Here is a 19469-nt window from a genome sequence, read left to right as displayed (position 1 = left end):
AGGGCTGCAAAACTCAAGCCAGTTTCCCTTTCAAGGTCGAAGGCAAATATAAATTAGAGCTGATGTTCCACAGAAGCCCAGTGTGGAGCATTTAACCATTTCCAGCATGATCCCATTTGGTTCCCTACAGAAGGGACACACTTTACAGCAACAGGATAAAGGGGGAATGGATTTAAACTGGCAGAGGGAAGGGTTAGATGGGATATTGGGAAGGAATTCTTCCCTGTGAGGGTGGGGAGGCCCTGCCCAGAGAAGCTGTGGCTGCCCCTGGATCTCTGGCAGTGCCCAAGGTCAGGCTGGACAGGGCTGGGAGCAGCCTGGGATAGAGGAAGGTGTCCCTGCCCGGGGCTGAGGCTGGGTGATTTACAACATCCCTTCCAACCCAAACCTTTGGTCATCCAGCAAGGTTGACTGGCAGAGCAACATCGAGTTCCTCTTTAAAAAAATACTATAGCAATAAAAAGGTTGTTTATCCACAATCATCAGGGATTCTGAAGCCTGAGGACTGCAGAGGGTCTTGCTCCTGCCAGCACAGGGGATAAAGAAGAGAAATACAAAAATCTGCTTCATTTTTGCAGCTGCATCACCTACATCCTTCATCTGCCGAGCCAGCCAGTGAACTTCCCTTCTTTCTGCATCCTCACTGCAAAATACTTTCAATTTATCACTGTGTCCCTAGGCAACTCTTCACTTTTTCCAGCTAATTCCTTACAAATACCTAACAAGCATGTTAGAATGCTAAGGAAATCAATCCATTGAGGGGGTGAATCACCCCCATGTGATCAACAGGCAGAGGAGCCAAGCTGCCTTTGGGTGGATTCCCTCAGCCAGCTTTTGTCACATGGCACAATCTCAGCTCCCCGGGCTGTCATCAAACACACACCACCTAAAGACATCCCTTGCAAACTTCACCCAGGGTTCAAAGCAAAAGAAAATAGCTTAATTTTCTTTTAATTAAAAGAATCAAAGCAGAGTCTTTGGGGCTGTGGTATCTCCACGGCCTCGTTAGTGCTGCTTTGGGGATTAGACACGAGGTTCTCCAGCCGTGGATTAGCAAAACCACCTCATTAACAGCAGGCTGATTCACCTCCACAAAGCAAAAAAAAATTACCTCTTACCCTTCTCCAGCAAGTGACAGCAGAGCTCTCCCAGCACGGGAGGTGGCACAGGACAGTCCCATCACATCAGAGCCTTCCCATTAGACAAGCACGTGCCAGAGGCAGAAATTGAAAACAAATCTGGTTTTCTAGGGCATCCCTCTATCTCACATAAACACTGCAGTAAATATTAAGTGTCTAGACTGGGAGGTTTTTGGTTGGTTGTTTTTTTGGAATTGCTTTACAGGCTCTCTCTTGCTGACACAGGTTATTTCATAACTTTATCTCCTGGGTCTCTGCAAGAATTTACACCCCAGGCTGTGTGTGCTGCTGCACTGCAGTCCCATTGATTCCAAAGTTCCAGCGTGTGCTTATTTTAAATCCTTTTAAGCCTCCAATTTTGAAAGTTAATGGCACAGGGTACAGCCACAATTACACACAGCAAGATGCAAACTTCCCCTGCAGATCCTCTGCCCTGCCCTTCTGCAGCATTCCCTCCCCAGCTCCTGCTCAGCCCAGGCTGGGCAGCACCAAAGCAGAATCACAGAATGGTTTGGGTGGGAAGGGATATTCAGGATTATTCATTTCCATCCCCCCACTATCCCAGTTTGCTCCAAACCCCACCCAGCCTGGCCCTGGACATTTCCAGGGATGGGGCAGCCACAGCTGCTCTGGGCAACCTGTGCCAGTGAAGGAACCAAAAGTGATGTTGCTCATCCAACCCAGATGTGGAAACCACCTCACCACAGCTGGCAAACCAGGAGCCACAGTGGCAGTGCCCTCCTGCAGCTCTGGGTGACATCAGCAAAGAGCCACCACACCACCAGCCAGGCCCTGAGTGCCAGCAGGTGACAAACATCGAGGAAAAAGCCCCTCATCTATTTAAAGAGCTGCTGAAAAAGTCCTGGTGTACAACACAACAAACACAAGGAACCAATTAACCTGCTCCACCAGCCAGGAGCTGGCTGCACAGCAAGACCCACAGGAAAAGCCACCACTGGGGGTGACAACTGCAGGTGGGTTTCACCCTCACCCTTTGAGCACCACAAGTCCAGGTGGGGACACCCAGCGTGGCTGTTGGTGGCACAATTCACTCCTGGCACCTTTTCTGTGCCCAGTCTGCAGAGTGTCATCCTGTGCTTTGTATTGTTCTGGCATTTCGAGGTCGCTGCTGATGGAAGATGATGAATTCTTGGCTCAAGACTCTTTACTCAACGGCCACATGTTAAAATTAGCTCCAATTGAACATGGGCTGTGCCGAGGCCATTTTATTCACCAGTCAATCACACCTCTGGACAAGCAAACATTTCACAGGGGAAAGAAAGAGAGAGAGAAATCAATGTTCTCCACAGGGCTCATTCAGCACCTGTCAGACCCAAAATCAGTGGTGTCATTTATCTGCTTCAAGCAAGGCTGGCACTGAAAAGAGTCCTGGGATCTCCCCTGGTGCAAGGGAGCACCAACCACACAAATTCCCAGCCCTGCCACCACCCTGCTGGGCATCCAAAACAACCTTGGGAGCCACCCAAGGGCACAGACACCGTGCTCAGCTCTGGAAACAGACCTGAGAGCACAGAGAATTCCATGGCTACCAACATTCCCAGGCTCTGGAACAGCCCCAGAACAAATCCTTGGGTGGTGAGAACATCCTGAGCAATGCAAAGCCCATCCGAGAGGGAAATGAAAGCCAGAGGGAAGAGGTGACTGGAACAGGGATGGGATTGTGCCAAACAGAGCAAGAAACTCGTCTGGTAGAACAAAACACCTTGAAGCCTGATAACAGATAAGGAAAGTGTGGTCAGCTCTGCCCCAGCCCTTGTAAAGAACCATCTCTAGAGAGGCAGCAGAAGGGCCCCATCACCTGCACTCAGCCAGTTTCACAAGAGCTCTGCTTATTTTTAACCACTCTGCAGACTCATAAAGTGAAGAAACTGCTCTGAACTCCCCCTGGGAGCCCTTGGCCACCCTCCTGCACACGGGGTGGCCAACAGCCCCAATGCCTGGGAGCATTCATCTGCTTCAAGCAAGGCTGGCAGCAGCTTCTGGATGCTCTGTTTTAAAAGAAATTTTATCTCTTTTATTGGATTCTGTGAGTTTAGAGACTCCTCAGATGATCACAGCCCATACAAAGGCTTGTGCTGCCGAGGTTTTGTGCCACTGGAGGTGCCTTCAGGGGAGGTCCAAGAAGGGATAATTTGGCACTTGGGATGGCTGCAGTTTGCCCAGGGACACTGGGAGCTCAGGGACATGCCCAGCCACCCCAGGGCAGGTTGGATGTTTCTGCTATTGGAAACTCCAGCTCTGGGTCTGGGGGAGGACTCTGGGGGGGGGGTGGGGGTGACTTAGGACCTCATTCCTCCTCACCCCCCACTTCAGGCCCCTCCCTGTGGTCCCCAAATGACTGGGCACCTGTGGCACCTGCCCTGACAAGACAGGAGTCATTTCCAATGCAAATTCACCAGAAAGAGACAACTACTCCAGCAGCTGGGGTGGGCTGCAAACACATCCCAGCCCTAAAGGCTTGAAGGTCACACATGCACCTGACACCCACCAAAACTGCTCTGTTAATGGAAAAACACAACCACTGTGGTTGGAAAAGACCTCTAAGATCGAGTCTGAGCATCAACTCACAGCTGCCAAGCCCTCCACGAAGCCACGTCCCCAAATGCCACATCCATACCCCATCAATCCCACCAGGGATGGGGGCTCTGGTGCTTTCTTGAGCAACAGACAAAAAGCTGGAGAATGCAGCAGCAGCTGCTCAACAACCAAGCAGAGATCCCAGGTGGGGTCAGGAGGAGAATCAAAGCACCCCTGCTCCTTCCACCTGGGATTCTCTGAGAGACTTGTAAACAATGCCATAAAACACAAAAAAAAAAAAAAAAAAGGAAAGAAATGAGGAGGATGATTTTTCCTGGAAGGGCAGGAACATCCAGCAGCTCCCAGCATTTTGGAAAGGACCTCGAGGAGAGGGGCTGGGGCTGTGAGGGGAGCACACAGTGGCACACAGGCTGCTTGGGCACATGGCCACGAGCCCAGCGTGGCCAGAGCCCTGGGCTTGAAATGTGTCCTGGAGCATGCAAGGAATGCTGGAGCTGTGCTGGGGGAGATAACCCCACTGATGGATGAAGAAAGGGACTTTCTTTAGCACTTCCTGGCCCTGATGTCAGATTTGCTCTTATCTCACTGCCAGCACCTCTGGAAGTGCCGGGTGAGAAGCGAGTCCTCAACGGGAGCTGGGAGCGTGTGCTTATCGCGGGCTCTGCCCTGCAGAAAACACATCATTTACAAGGGGAAAACAGCAGTGCCGCGGCACAAACCTCTGCAGAGAGCCAAAGGATGACTCTCTGAGCCACGGAGAGTCCCCCCTGTGCTACTCTGATACTGCAAAGGGGCAGCAAAACTCCCCTTGGCTTCCTCCAACATCAGGAATAGAGAGAAAGTCCAGGGGTATCCAGTGGGATCTGCAGGGCTGCAGGGGTTGGGATTTTAGGTGGTCTTTAAGGTGCCTTCAAACCCATGATTTTCCTTCAAACCCGTGATTTTTTCTGATCTAAAAGTGAAAATCTCAGCCTGTATCTGATCTCTCTGAATGGCTCTTGCCCCATCCAGCTCCCCTCCACACCAAGGGCTCCCCAGCACAGTTTAGGGACCAGCAACGAGTCAAAAGCACCACTGGAGCTCAATCCCCCTCCCAGCATCACCAAATCTCCCCTGGCTTTGTTCCTCTGGCTTTGTTCCTCCCCATTGTCTCTGGTGCAGAGGCAGCACAAAACCTCTCTGCAGAGAATTCCCCTCTGCATTTGGATTCAAGTCGCAGCTCATCAATTACTTCAGATGGACAGATTAAATTTCAGGTTGTTGGACAGCAGATTTATCTATTGAGAAGTGGAGAATGAAATTATTTCTCAAACAGTTTAGCACTATTATTTCCCCCCCCCCATACCCCTTTCAAAGCCATTCCCATTGCTGAGAGCTCCAGGGCTGGACAAATTCCACTTAAGGGAGGATGATTAATGAGCCTGAAACACTGATGAGGGCTGACCTCTCCACAGCTTCTCCTTCTCACATCCACTCACAAGCACCATTTATCCCTAGGAAAGCACCTGAGGGAAAGCAACCATGGATTTTAGCAAACACCCATAGCAGGGCACTGGGAGGACTGGGGGAAAGCAAACCTACAGCAAGAAAAGCTCCTTCCCAGGCAGGAAAATCAGCCAGAGCTCAGGGGGGATGAAAAATTCCTGCACAAACTCAGCAGGAGCTTCCACCTTGCCCCAGAGAATCACACCAGGGGTGCAGCAGGTCCTGCTCATCCTCACACCTTCACTCATCATCACCCTGGCATGGCTCAGAGGGACAAAGATCCCCCCAGGTACCCCAGAGGAACTTCCCATCATGGTCTGTGGGCTCTCAGTCAACAAAATAAAACTCATGAACTGGAAACCAGAATATACATGGAATTGTGAAAAAAAAATAATAATTCAAAACTACAAAATAAAAGTAAAATAGAGAGTCTGGAGTAACCTGTTAAATACCCAGAGGTCCCAAACCTCAGCCCCAGAGGCAGAGGACACTCAGAGGGGGCTGCTGTCACCCTGCCAAGCCCAGGGCTCCAGAGCTCATCCTGTTTTATCCAGGGGAAGTTTTCCTGGCTCCTAAATGAAGTATGCCAGGTTCATTTCCCCCGTTACAAAGGGAAAATGATGGAAGAGCAAAAAGAAGGCTGTAAGTGTGGCTAAACCCCCCCATCCATCAGGCAGCTGAGAGTCCAAGATAACCCAGGGCTGGAGGAGGGGACGAGGATCTGGTGACATCCGTGACTCCAGAGGAGGGAAAAGACGTCACAGGCAAGCCCAGATGTTTGTGTGCTGAGAGCTGAGCCCCCACCCCCAGTGACCTCCCCAAAACCCAAAACCTCTCCCTGGTGCCAGGGCAGGCTCTGAGAGCCCCCGCCAGGAGCAGCAGATCCCAAATTCCCGGGGGAACGCTGGGCTCTGTCCGTCTGTCCATGCAGGGTCACCCCACGCCACTGTGGGGCTCTAAATGAGAGGAAGGAAGCTGCAACTTCCCGAAGAAAACGCTGGAGCTGCCGCTGCTGACAGTATTTCCCTCCTTTGTGGAGCCCTCCTGGGCCTGCAGATGCCGGGAAAGCCACAACCATTAAGGTTTTATTTAATTGCAATGCCTGGGAGGGTTTCATCCATGGTGCTCACCAGGGCTGAAATTGTCCCAACCACCCCAAATCCAGCGGGTCCAACAGGTTCAGCACTGCTGCAAACCCCACCAGCCACGGGTCTGAGCTTTGTGTATCCCAAACCCTTCCCACTGAGGTTCTGGAAAACCCCAATGAAATCCCTGTATTCCAGAAATCGATCTTTTAGGATATCTCTGAGAGACCTGAAGAGCCAAAAAGAGTTTCCTGCAAAACCAGGTGGGCACAACCCCTCTCTGCCAGCCCTGGTGTCCAGCAGTGAAAGTGGTTTGTTTTTTTTCTTCTGCCTTCACTCAGAGTCAGGATTGAACACTCCAGAGACTGATTTCTTGTTTGGACTTGGTTATTTGTTAAATCTTATCTGAAGTACAGAGAGTTCTTCAGCACTTCCAGCTATCAAGCCAAAAGTGAGAAAATGGAGGTGTATCTAGCTAGCTACAAGGTCTTTTAAAGCCCAACTATCCAATTAAAAGCTAACATCTATATGATTTATACTTTTGACCAATGACCTGCACTGCAGTACTAACTACCCAATCCAAAAACTCCCTGAAATCACGAAACAAAAGAGGGAACAAGAAGGAAGAAGAGACAGCACTAAAGAACTCCATATTATTCCATACCTATTACTATATTCCAAAACCCCCAATTCCAAACCCTTTACTGTGTGATGTTACACACTTCTATTCAAGCTACACACCAGTGATTCTATTACACAAATTTGGGAGCTTCTCCAAGGCCTCAAGTCAAAAGCAGTGTTCTTTTGGGGGTCAAGAAAAGCACAGAAAGTTCAAAACTCCCAGGCTGCAGGGTTCCAACACAGCAGCTCCTGAAGGAGCAGAGGCTTTGCACCCTTGAGTGTGGAAAAACCACCAAGGATCATCACCCTGCTCCAGAGGAGAAACCCAGAGACTTCCAGGGTTCAGCAGTGCCACAGCAAATCCCTCCAAGGTGATTCTTTTGGGCTTTCTCACAGAATTCAGGAATCTCAGACTCCTGCATCCCAGATCTGGGTGTCTCCACAGCAGCCTGGCAAATCCAGGCTGGGCTTTCCTGAGCAATTAAATCTGAGGCTGCAGAAAGGCTGGAGCAGGAGAGCTTGGAGGCATTGCTCAATCTGCCCACATTTGGCATCCTGAATGAAGAGTTCCCTTCCTCAAACCCAGCCTTTTCCTCTTCTTGCTGGAAAAAATGCAGCTCCATCAGGGGACTCAGTTTAAAAAAAGGGGAAAAAAGAAAAAAAAAAGAAGAGAGAAAAGAATTAAAAAAGAGATGTCTCAGCTCACGCTATTGCTGTGAAGTCCTAACCTTGTGTTTGCCTCACCCAGGATCACACTTCACTCCAAAAATCATGACCACAGATAAGAGATGGGACATGTGAAAAATAAACCCTGATGAGAGCTGATGAAGGAATGAGATAACTGTGCGTGGGAAGGCTCCTGCAGAGAAAACTCAAAACATTTGGGCCAACCCAAAGCTCTGAGACAGGACTTGACCTGAACCGTGACAATCAAATTATAACAGAGCACTCAGCTGCTCTTGAGGAAAAGGAGGAATTGTGCAAGCCCAGCTCGAGTTACCCTGCAATGCTGCTCTTCCAGGGAACTTTCCAGGCAGCCATTGTCCTCCTGCTCCTCAGGCTGGCTCCAGGGAATGGAGCCCTGATGGAATTTTGACAGGACAGTGATGAGAAAAGCTCTGGTGCAGCTCTCAGATGAGTCAATAGCAGCCAAGTCAGCAAATCCAGCCTTGTCACGTCAAGCACTGGGTGCAGGCAGCAGCCTGCAAGCCTGGGCTAATTCAAGACATTCCCACAACTCATTTTTTGTCTCTTTAAAACCAAACTGCCCTGAAAAAATGGTGAAGAGCCAAGTCTGAAACTTTTGTGAACCACAGGGTGGGACTGGAGGGTGTCTGCAACAGGAGACTCCAGTGGCAGTCATGCAAAACTGTCTAAATAATAATCAAACGTGCAGGCTGAATTAAAAATCTTTATGTATCAGTTATAGAGGGGTCCCATAGAGTAGATTTTAAATACTCATTGAGATCTGGATGTGCTCAAGGCCAGGCTGGACAGGGCTTGGGGCAACCTGGCCTAGAGGAAGGTGTCCATGCCCATGGTCTGAGGAGCTAAAATCTGTGATTTTATGAGCCCCAAACACCCCTGAGGAACATCCTCATTTCAGGGCACACAGCAGCCTCACTGCAGACTCTGCTATCTTTAAACATCCCAGGAAATCTGATTTTAGAAATTCTGCCATCACACCAACAGCATGCAATCTTCCAACATCCCAGAGACTTTTCTGGGAAGAGCTTGTATGGCTGCCATGGCATTATTCATCCATCGTGGGTAAAATGCAATTTTTCTGCACACAGTCACGGGGTGGGGTGACTCCTTTCCAATTAGCCACGCTTCACTTTCACAAAGCCTCCAAAATTACAACTAAATGTGTTGTTTTCCTCTGTGCAAGAAGTACCAGGGTACCTGCCAGAAGGCAGAGCAAACAAATTCCTGAAGCATTCATCCCAGGGAGCCCAAGCAGGGCATCACCCACAGGGAAATCACCACTGCAAAGCAAAATCTCAGCCAAGAAAAACATTCCTAATGCCAAGTTTGTCTCAGCTTTTACCTTTGAAACGGGTGGCAGAGGAAATAAAAGCCTGGAAAAAAACCTGCAAATGTCATGGTGTAGTGAGATTTGCAGAGCTTTGTCCAACAGGCAGGACCTGGAGGGGACAGTTCAGCCCCCAAATCCCTGGAGCTGCAGAGTTCTGCATCCCAGGAGATGGAAACAACCCACTGTTGGTGACAGCCAGGCTGGGTGACACCTCCTGGGTGCTGCCCAGGCTGCCAGCCTCCCCCAGAGCCCTGCTGAAATCCAGGCCGGTGGGTTTGCAGAGGAACAGCCCCCAAAATGTCACCCCAGGGGGAGGGATGGCATTTTTAGAAGCAGACAACAAATCCTCAGAACATTTCTCTTAATGGCACCAGGTAATGATGCTGAAAGACATCCCCAGCTCCTGCCTAGAGAAGGAATTAAAACCACAACACTTCTCACATTCTGGAGGATTGATGCAGACCTGCACACGAAATTTTCACGAGACTGAGCCCAAAATGTGCTTTTTAACAGGTCCCTGGGTGCTCGTGGCAGCACACCAGGGCTCTGTGCTGCCATCAGCTCCTCAGGGCAGAGGTGATGAGCAGCTCAGCTCCTTCTTCACCCCAAAAAGCTGCAGAAATTGGGTTTGTGGGGCGCCCCTGGGCCAACCAACCGAACTGCACATTGCTCCTCCAACATGAAAAACTCTCCTGTGCCACAGGACCTACAAGCCAGACCTTGTTTGGGGAGGGAGCAAGGCCAGCCCAGCAGCATCCCTGAGCCTCCTGGGCGATGGGCAAGAGCTGAGCACACAACCTCCAGCCCTGGGCAGCAGCAGGGGCTGGAGCAGAGGCTGGCAGAGCTGGGGAGAGCAGCCTGGGGTGGCTGGGCAGCATCTGGAGGCTGCCTGTGCCCAGGGACTGAGCATGGACAGGCAGCCCTGACACCCTCGGGGTAGCTCAGGGCTTCTTCCTCCCCTCAGCTTGAAATAATGAGTGGTTGTGTTGTGTTTTAGCATTGGGAAGGAGAAGCAGGAACGGGAAGGGATTTTGGTAATGCCCACGTTTAAACCGAGGCTGGGATGAGCCCCCTGTACTGCACCTTCCCCCCAGGGTAGGAAAATGTCAGAGTTTCCAGTGATAAACCCACAGCTGGGTGCTCAGAGCTGCCCTGGCATCACGAGAAGCCCCCCACGAGTCTCCACCAGACTGCAGAAAGCTTCAGAGCACATCCCAAGATCCTACCTGGCCAAATAAATCCACCCCGAACCCATCCCTGTGTCCCAGGAAAGGAAAACCCACAGGCACAAACATCCATTTTTCTTTCCAGCTAAAGCACTCGTGTTGCCCTGGGCAATTTGCATTCAGGGTATCAGTTCCTCTCCCTTTCAGCACTGCAAGGAAATTAATTAACTGAAGAGTAACTGTAAGTATCACAAAGCTTGGGAGGCCGAGACAGGAAATCTGAAGGTTAACCATCATATTTAATGCAGGCACAAGATAAAAATCAGAATGAACTTTGATCAGGGGGAGGATGAAGAGGCCACTGGCATTACTGTGATGTTGGTTGAGTTCGGGTTTTTTTTTAAGATTAGAGGCTGTATTTTATCTGCAAGATTTCAATTAAGACTTCTCAGCCCTCGTGGAGGAAAGGGAGAGGTTTAATTCCTTACTAGGGAGTATCAAGCCAGGTGAAAAGCACAAGAGCCATCACTCCTTGACCCTGGCACCAGATCTGAAAGGAAACTCGAATTGTGGAAGGATGCTGTGAACCCATGAGTGGTTCTGCACACAGAGCCTCCCCCTGCACAGCTCAGTTATCCCAACTCACACCACAGGAACAAAACAGGCAACAAAAAGGAAAGGGTGGAATTTAATGAGAGACTCCAGCCAGAATTGAGTCTGGCTCTGGGAAGGTCCCTAAAGCATCAAGAGATTTGTTACCACAATGAATTAAAGATCTTTCTGCAGCGAGCACTGCTTAAATTTTGGCCACGGACCCCAAACCTCCCTGGATTTGGGCACAACCCTGTCCCTGACCTCCCCTGAATTAAAACAAGGGGAGCTTCATTTCTGACCCGATTTATTTCCATCTCTCCTTGAGGATGGGACTATTTTACCTTATCTGGAAGATATTTTTTCCCCTCCCTTCCCAAGCTCCAGAGGTAAAATTTACTGCCACAGCAATGCAGAACAGCTCCTGCTCCTCGTGATGAGAACAGGCTACAGAAAATTAATCTACTGGCTACTTCATTTGTAAAGCTGCTTAAAAAGGTCAGGTCCCCAGCTCATAAAAACCACCACTGAGAACAGATCCCAGCGATTACAGGAAACAAGGCTCTGGATATTTATATAAATTAATGCTTGGGGAGGATAACAAGATATCAGGACCCTCTAATTTAACACCCACATCCCATTCCTGGCAGCTCCTAACTCTCATTTATTACAGTAACACATCAGGGGTGCACCCAAAGCTGGCACCTGGGGCTAGAGGGGGTTAGAAATCCTTCCAAAATCTCCTGGATGCTTTGACTGAACAGGTTCCAGATCTGGATTCATATTTCTGTCAGGCAAGTCCTCCTTTCTGAGCCAGGCTAACAGGAGCTAAACACACGCAAGCAGAGAAATATTTTTATATTCTTTATCCCCCCTTTTTTTTTAATCTGCTACAAATAAGGAAGAAGGTTATTTTGTATTTTGTGATAAGGGCTATATCTTTTCAAACTAGGCTTTGGTAAATTGTTTAATGGGAAGTTGTATGTGGGGATTAATCACAAGCACCAACACTTGTGTAATTCTGCACTGGTTTACACTCAGTTAAGCAGGAAAACTCCACTGGAAAAATCTCCCTGTGAGACAATGGGAAAATCCAGGTTGGCTCTCTGGGAGCCAACCCTGCTTCCCTCCATTCCTGCATTCATTTGGGTCCTGTCAAGCCCAGCTCTTTCCCCAGGACATCATTCCCTCTGGAACAACCTGCTCCAGTGCAAGGTGTCCCTGCCCAGGGCAGGGGGATGGAACTGCAGGAGCATCCAGGTCCCTTCCAACCCAAACCAGTCTGGGATTCCCTGGAACAGGATTTAATGAAGTATTCACCAGCCAGACAGGAGCAGCTCCACCAGACAGTGCACAAGCAAAGCTGACTGTTAATTGGAATATCTCAAATAAACTCTGGGACCGGGCTAATTGCATTTGCAGAGCGTTAGGCAAGGTTGGGTTGCTTTTGCTGTGCCGGGCTAATTAATTTGGTGCAATTTGAGGATGCAGATAAGGCCCCAGGGACGTGCTGGGCTGGACCATTAATGCTGTATTTCAGCCAGAGGGGTGCAGAGGGGAGCTGGCAGCAGCATCTGATTCCTTCTCAGCTGCTCCACTCCATCTCCTTCCAAAGCCACCCACTCTGCTGGAGAGGGCTGAGAATCGTCTGGACAGGAAAGGACAATATTTGGAGCTTAATGGGACAGGATCAATAAGTCTAAACACGCAGCAGCCCTAAAAAAGCTCACTGACCCACGAATTAAAGTGACTTTATTGACACAGTTAAGACAGTATCAACACCCAGTCAAACGCAGACTCTTCATTTCCCCTTTTTTTTTTGGCAGCATCCCTGCTTTAACTTCCTAAGTACCACCCAACTGAAGTTAATTTTTAGTACAGCTGCATGTATGACTTCCTTCTGCTTTAAATTATCCCTTCTCTTAGCAACTGCCTCCACCAACACACACAGAGTGGAGAACTCGGGGAGGGATTTTTTTTTTTAAGCACAGAATTAAGGTGCGAGAACAAGCACGAAGGTTTTTGTCAGACTTGTGTACACTCGGCTCTGAACAGGAGTTATTAAAAAGCCTGGCTTAGGAGCCAGCACGATGCATTTAAAAAGCCATCCAGCAAACATTAAGGCAGGTCTGGCTCCTGTGGAAATGGCTGTGGCACACATTAGGCTGAGCTGTTAGGAATAAATTGTTCCTCTGCATAATGCAATGGAGAGCATGCAAAGAGGGAAAATGAAAGCTCCACAGTTATTTTACAGGGCTATAAACAGCCAGGGAAATAAAACATCTCTCCTAAGGTGTAGCTTCCAATGCAAAAAGCTCTTATTCAAAGCAGTGCTGCCTCCAGCTCCGTGGGGGAAAGGCTCTCCAGCTGCTGAGTGCCTCGGGGAGGGGAGCAAAAATAACATGTCATGTCAAGTCATGGTGACCCATCACTTCTGCTTACACGCAGGGAGCAGAGGGAGGCTTTTCCTGGAGCACACTGCACAGGAACAGCAGTCCCTGGAATGCTGGAGCAGTGACCAACACGTGTCTGATGGAGCTCTGGCAAAGGGCTCCCGAGGCAGCAGAGGGTGGGGGAGCCAAGCATGGCATGGGCTCCATTGCTGGGGATGGTTCTTGGAGCTTTCCAGGGAACAAAGCCTTTCCACCCCTGTGTTTGGAACCTGAGGGCACAGGTAGAGCACCCCAGGCCAGCCATGGGGGCTCCTCCCAGATCCCAAATCTCTGGGTGGCACAAAGGGGACAGGGACAGCTGCCCCCTGTGTGAGCCTGGCCCTGCACGCCCCAGGATGTGCTCACACTTCTGACCCATCATTCCCCAGCTTGGCAGGAGGGAACAAAGGGATTTCATGGAGGTTTGAGTCCTCCTCCTCTCCCAAATATCTCCTTCCATCCCAGGAAGCTTTCTTCACGTTGGGCTGATTAATGCAAGGAACATCCAGTAAAAGTGATGCAAGGATCTGAAATGCAGCCCCAGTTTTGGTTTCCAGCCATGTCAGCTCTTCCCTGGTACTGAGCTGCTGGTCTCACTCACACACTCTTCTTGACTTTTGAGCTTTTGTCCCTCCTCCAGCACATGGGACGAGCTCCCAGCTGCTCCGTGCCCAGCCAGAGTCTAGTGAGGCACAGCTCTGAATCCTCAGGGAAGGACTGCACAGTTACACAACGCCCAGCATGGAATCCTCCTTCCTCCAGCATGGGATTCCTCCTTCCCCCCAGCCCACACCCCAGGCACATCCCACAGCCCGAGAGCAGCACCATTCCCACCTGGCCCAAGTGGCCAGGAGAACAGCAGAGCTCCCTTGGCTCAGCATCCACACAGTCACACAGCACCTGCACGTTTCTGGCTTTTCCTGGGACCTCTTCATTCCTGACCCAGCCCCTTTCCTCCACGAGGAGCTCCAAGGTCTCACACCAGGTCAGTGTGACCCCCAAACCAGCCCCAAATCTGCTCCCAAAGCTTTTGGAGGGCTGGGAGATCCAGCTCAGCTCCCTTCCAGCAGCCAGAGCCTCCTCCCCAACCTCTGTCCAGGCTGGGAGGTTTGGGGGTGCCCATGGGAAGCCTGGAGAGGGGACAACATCCATGGAATGCCATTGGGGACACACAGTGGGACTGTCCCACAGCTCTCCCAAGCTTCCTGCATCTGGAAAAGGATCCATGCCCTAAGCCTGGGACTCAGCATCACCCCAGGAGGAGGATGAGGAGGAGGAGAGGAAGAAGTGACACTTCTGTCCCCTTCCTTTCCTGCAGCCACTCACAAACTGGGACAGCAATAACCCAGCAGTCGAGTCCTTTCTGACAAAAAACAAACACTTGAGTACAAAATCCAGCCCAGCTGTCTCTCCCCAAGCCCCAGGAAGGCAAAGGGACAACAAATGACTCTGCCCAGTGGCTCTCCTCAGGCAGAAGGACATCCAGGTGCTCTGCATTCCCACATTATCTGGATAACCTTTGCCCAGGATCAGGGCCTCTGTTTGCAAAGGGCCTGGTACCACGTGGAGCTTGGACCTGGGAATCCATGAGCAACACAAAAATAATCCAAAAACTAATGCAAATAACCCAAAGTAATGCAAATAGCAACATGCAAGTGGCTTTTCTGAGCACTCACACCCACTGCTAAGGGAGATTCCTAAAGAGCCAGGGTGTGGAAGCAGCTCACAGCACCCTCCCCAAAGCTGCCTTAAACCCACAGAACTGTAAAAATCCAACTGGTTTTTGGGGTTTTTTTTTCCAGAAAAGTTCTGCAGAAGTTTTTTTTTTCCCCAATAATGATGCTAAAACACCCAAGGCCAGCACGTGGAGCCCTGGGCTGGGCACAACCTCCATCAACCCCTTTATCCTGGGATGCCAGGGAGCACAACTGGAGCTGTGAGAGCTGAGCAGAGCAGGGTGGGAGGCTGAAAATCCATTTCAGATGAGCAGACACGGGAAATGTCAAACCCCAAAGACCTGAGCCAGCTCTGGGTGGGATGAGCAGCCAATGCCAGGAGGATTTTTATCCAATTTTTGAGTGAAACCCTCAGTGGGTGGAGGGAGCAGAAGCTCCACGCTGATCCTTCAGTGCTCAAAGCCTGGCTGCTGATGTGCCAAAGACAAAGCCAAGCAGTTATTAAGGCACCTCGAGCACAGACAAGTTAAATATCTCTTTTTGTGTGCTGGTTCCTCCCGTGCTCTGTGGGAGCAGCTCCTTCTGCAGAGGAGGAAATGACAGCCCTGCTGGAATAACGGGTTTTTATGGAGCAGGAACACTCCTGACACCTGTGCCTGTGTCACACAGCATCCTCACACCCTGACACTGCTGTTAGAAGAGCTGTCTCTCAAAAAAAAAAAAAAAACCTCTTAAATCAGAGGGGGAAAAAAAAAAAACATAAACAAGATTTGAGTGGTTCTACATCTGCTCAGAAAAACAGATTTTCCTGTGAAGGGACCCTGCAAAACGTGGTTTTAATAATAGGGGGTTATTCCTTCCCTCTGCCCCAGCTCAGGGGGTTCAGCATCCATGCACACACACTCAAGTTCCTCTCTGCCCCTCTGGATTTTTGAGGCTGCTTTCCACCCCTTGAAGTTTTATCTCACTCCTTTCCTTCACACTCAGTTAAATCAGGTGTTTAGGATTGTTTTTGTCCCCACATAAAACACATAAAATTCTATTCACTCAGCTCTTGCTGGTGGAGCCCAAAGCTGAACATGGGTGGGCTTCCCAAGAAAAAAAAAAAGTTTATTTTTTTTTATTATTTTACAAGGAGGGGAATCCAGAATCTCACCAACCATCATTCTGGATTTATAAATTTTACAACCTGGGCATTTTAAATTCACTTTCAAAGTCTGCAAGGCTTCAGAGAACACTTCAATCACGTTCTTGTGCATTTCCCCAAAGCAAGGAGAGCAATGCTTGTTAGTTTAATTTTTCCTTGAGGGAAGGCAGACAATCTCATCACAGGACTCCTGCAAAAACACCAGGGGAGGAAGAATCATAGAAATATTTAACCTCAGTGCTGGTGATGCAGAGCTGTGGGTCAGAGATCCTGAGCAGGATCCTGATCCCTGAGGATGATGAAGGATGGAGAGGGACCAGCACAGGGAAAAACATCCTGGAAGTGCCAACACAAACCTGCAGCTCCTGGTGACCACAGCAAGAGCCAAAGTGCCAAAAATAAAAATTAAAAAAAAAAAAAAAGAGATTTTCATGAGCACAACGTGCAGGGATGCCACCCACCAGATCAGGTCACTGAGACAGCAGAGTTATTAAATATTAAATATTCCCCACACACAGCCAGCCCAGCCCAGCCTCATCTGGCAGATTGAGCCTTCAAAAAGAACCTAAAGCCAGCAAAAAGTACTCTTGGCTTTGGGTGAGATGACAAAACAAAGGACACTCAAGCCTCAAATCACATCAGAGTCCCACATCCCTCTCCCCACTGCAAAGGAACAGATTTTGCCCACGCTGCCAAAATTACCAGGAACTATGAAAACGCAATGAGGCTTCATCTCCCATCAATAAATTCATTTATTTTTCTATAGAGGCTCTCCCCTACCCCGGCAGCTGTATGCTAATTCCCCCTCGGCACTGCATTATTATCACTTGGAACAGATGTTGCAGCCACTCCAAAATCTGGAGGTTACAAAAACTATTAACCTAAGCTGGGCTGAGGAGGAGGGAACAGCTCAGCCCCTGGTCCCAGCCAGGCTCTGCTCTCCCTGCTCCAGCTCAGCATCCCAAACTAATCGACAAAACAAAAAAAAAAAAAACGCCCCCAAATCTTAGAAAACGAATTTAAAGAGATCAAGGGAGATGCTGTGATTTAAATGCTTGCTCCAAAAACTCGGGGAAATTAGCTACAAGATCCCCGTGGGTTTGCAGCTGGGCACAAACGTGGATGCAATCAGCTTTTTGGGTTTTTTTTTTTTTTTGGAGGTGTCTTTGATGGGGGTGTGTGCAAACAAAGTCATTTCAACCCCAGATAAATCCAACTGCAAAAGGTTTAGCATTCCCCACGGAGTTGATTTCTCCAGAGCAGCCCAGTGTGGCTCCTGGAGTAATTAATGCCAGAATCTATTTATGACCTTTGAATAAATTGTTCTTTTCTGAAGGGAAAGCTGTTAAACACGTTAGCAAATATAATTAAGAGGGAAGGGGGGGGGGAGGATGACAAAAATCTGGAATTAAATCTCTGCTAATTAGAAATGCTTCTTGCAACAACCTGGCTAAAACCCCCGCTCTCAGGCAGATACTGTAGCTTCATTAAAGCCTCCTCATTACCCTTCCTGAGATAACCCAGCTGTCAATACAAGGCAAATTCACTCTCCTAACCTTTATCACCTCGAAGAAAATACAATAAATTTAGGCGTTGTCCATGTGGGGAGAGCTTGGTGACGTGCACCTGAACACGCTGAGGGTGGAAAATGCAGCAAGGGAGAAGCAAAAGCTTTGTGTGGCCTCTCACCCTCTCACCAAAGGAACAGGTTTGGCTGCTCAGGGTATCTGACCACGGATTCTGCATCTCAGGTGAAGTTCTCAGCACTGAGACTCTGGTTGCATCACACCCCAAGTGGCCAAAACTGCGGGCAGTGGCAGCAAAAGTCCCTTGGAAGTGTCCTTGCTCCATCAGTGTGAACATCCCAAACCCAAAGCTGGTGGATGAGGAAGGGTTAAAGCAAGGTAACAAATCTGTGATGCCACCCAGGAGCCTGCCCTGTGACCTGGAAACCCACTCAGGGGTGGTTCACACCATCCCACATTAAACTTTTAATGATTTCAGAAAGCCCTTCAAAAACTCCACTTTTCTTGTAGAAATTCTCTTTCTTGTAGAAATATTTGTGCAGGAGCAACAGCCGCTCCTAAATCCCCAAGGGGGTTCCACAAATGGGAATCAGCCACGGGCAGGGATGCACAGGAGGGGCAGGGACACCTCCCTGGCAATGTCCACTGCCAGCACAGGCCAGGCTGGACAGCTCAGCAAACCTCACACCTCAAATCCTGCAACCTCACCCCAAAAAATTCACCTTTTCAGAGGCAGCCCCACACCCCCAGCCTTCCTCCTGGGATGCTTCCTGCTGAGCTGGCTCCATGCCCCCAATCCCTTGACAACACCAAGTTTTTAGGTCTCTTTTGCAGCTTGAAAATTCACATTTTTTTTTCTACAAGACACCCCCATCTCTCCAGGAGCAGCCACAAAGCATCACCCCAGAACTGGAAGCTGCCACAGCACCACCAATAATGCCCTGTCCCCAAAATCCAGAGCTCTGCCATCACCTGGGCTCTGCCCAGGCACCACAACAAAGGCATTTACACCCTGCAGATGGAGCAGCTGCTGCCAGAGGGCCACTAAAGGGAGCCCCGGGGCCAGTTCAGCCACCCAGGGCCAGTGGCTGAGCCCAGAGCCACACTGTGCTGAACAGCTGCTGCTGCAGCAGCAATTCCCACAAAACACCCCCAAACCCTGCAGCAGCAGCAGGAAAATAAAGATATAGAAGCTGAGCTATAAAGGGAAAAAATAAAAAAAAAGTTATAAACTCTTCTGCTGGGTTTATTAGGAAATTTTCTGGTTTATTTTCTGTTTAAAGCCACAATTCTCCCATAGCTGTGGGAGGAAAAGTCTTGTCTCTTTTTTTTTTTTTTTTTTTTTTTGTCTCCTCCCCTCTCCAAGGCCCACCAGTGATTTTCTTGGAAGATCACTCACATGAGAAAGTGCTTCCCATAAACACAAAGGGTCTCGATGTGCACACAAGCCTGTCCCAATGCTGTGCACATTTCCTGTCCTGGGGCCATGCCACTCAGCCTGGGATTTCCAGGGTTTAACACACGCCAGCTCTTAAAGAAATACAGTTTTATTTACATATAAATATATTCATATATCTGACACCTCTATCTCTATCCCATATTTTATATATAAAACATATTTATGCCATCACACAGCTAATCTCCCATTCTCATTGCTTCTGCCACAAAGCTCAGCCTCTCAAGATCAAGGCTCTGCTTTAGGAAAAACCTGGATCCTGCATGAACCTGAGTGCTCTGAGAGCACCCCAAGTTCTGACAAACCCAGAGGGACCAAACAACTCACCCTGGAAAGCAAAACCAGCAAAACCATCTCCCTGTGGGCAGGTTCAGTGACAGATCCTGCCCTGGGGTTTTCCTGCAGGGATGCAGGAGCTGCCACAGTTTTGTCCCTGCTCCCAGCCTGCCTGGACATTTATTTTCCAGGCTCTGAGTGCCCCTGGATTTCACAGATAATTCTGTGTTTGCAGCACTGAGCACAAATCACTCCTCCTGCTCCTCCCCTTC

The 19469-nt window shown here is 49.4% G+C and overlaps 1 protein-coding gene across 9 annotated transcripts in view; it reads right to left on the bottom strand.

The window, feature by feature from the left end:
* The window catches only part of VAV2 (vav guanine nucleotide exchange factor 2), a 122996-nt gene that overhangs the window by 95259 nt on the left and 8268 nt on the right, over window positions 1-19469 (bottom strand). The window contains exon 1 of one of the 9 annotated variants that reach the window (XM_088177574.1): window positions 592-615. The exons of the other annotated variants lie outside the window; for them this stretch is intronic. Coding sequence (XP_088033700.1) covers window positions 592-600 — 9 coding nt within the window. The 5' untranslated portion in view covers window positions 601-615. Of the gene's footprint in view, window positions 1-591; window positions 616-19469 lie in introns of those variants that run through there. 9 annotated transcript variants of the gene reach the window in all.

This window comes from Sturnus vulgaris, chromosome 22 (genome assembly GCF_052056855.1).
Source record: "Sturnus vulgaris isolate bStuVul1 chromosome 22, bStuVul1.hap1, whole genome shotgun sequence".
Classification (NCBI taxonomy): Eukaryota; Metazoa; Chordata; class Aves; order Passeriformes; family Sturnidae; genus Sturnus; species Sturnus vulgaris.
The sequence above is the reverse complement of the archived record's forward strand: the minus strand, read 5'-3'. Positions and strand labels throughout refer to the sequence as shown.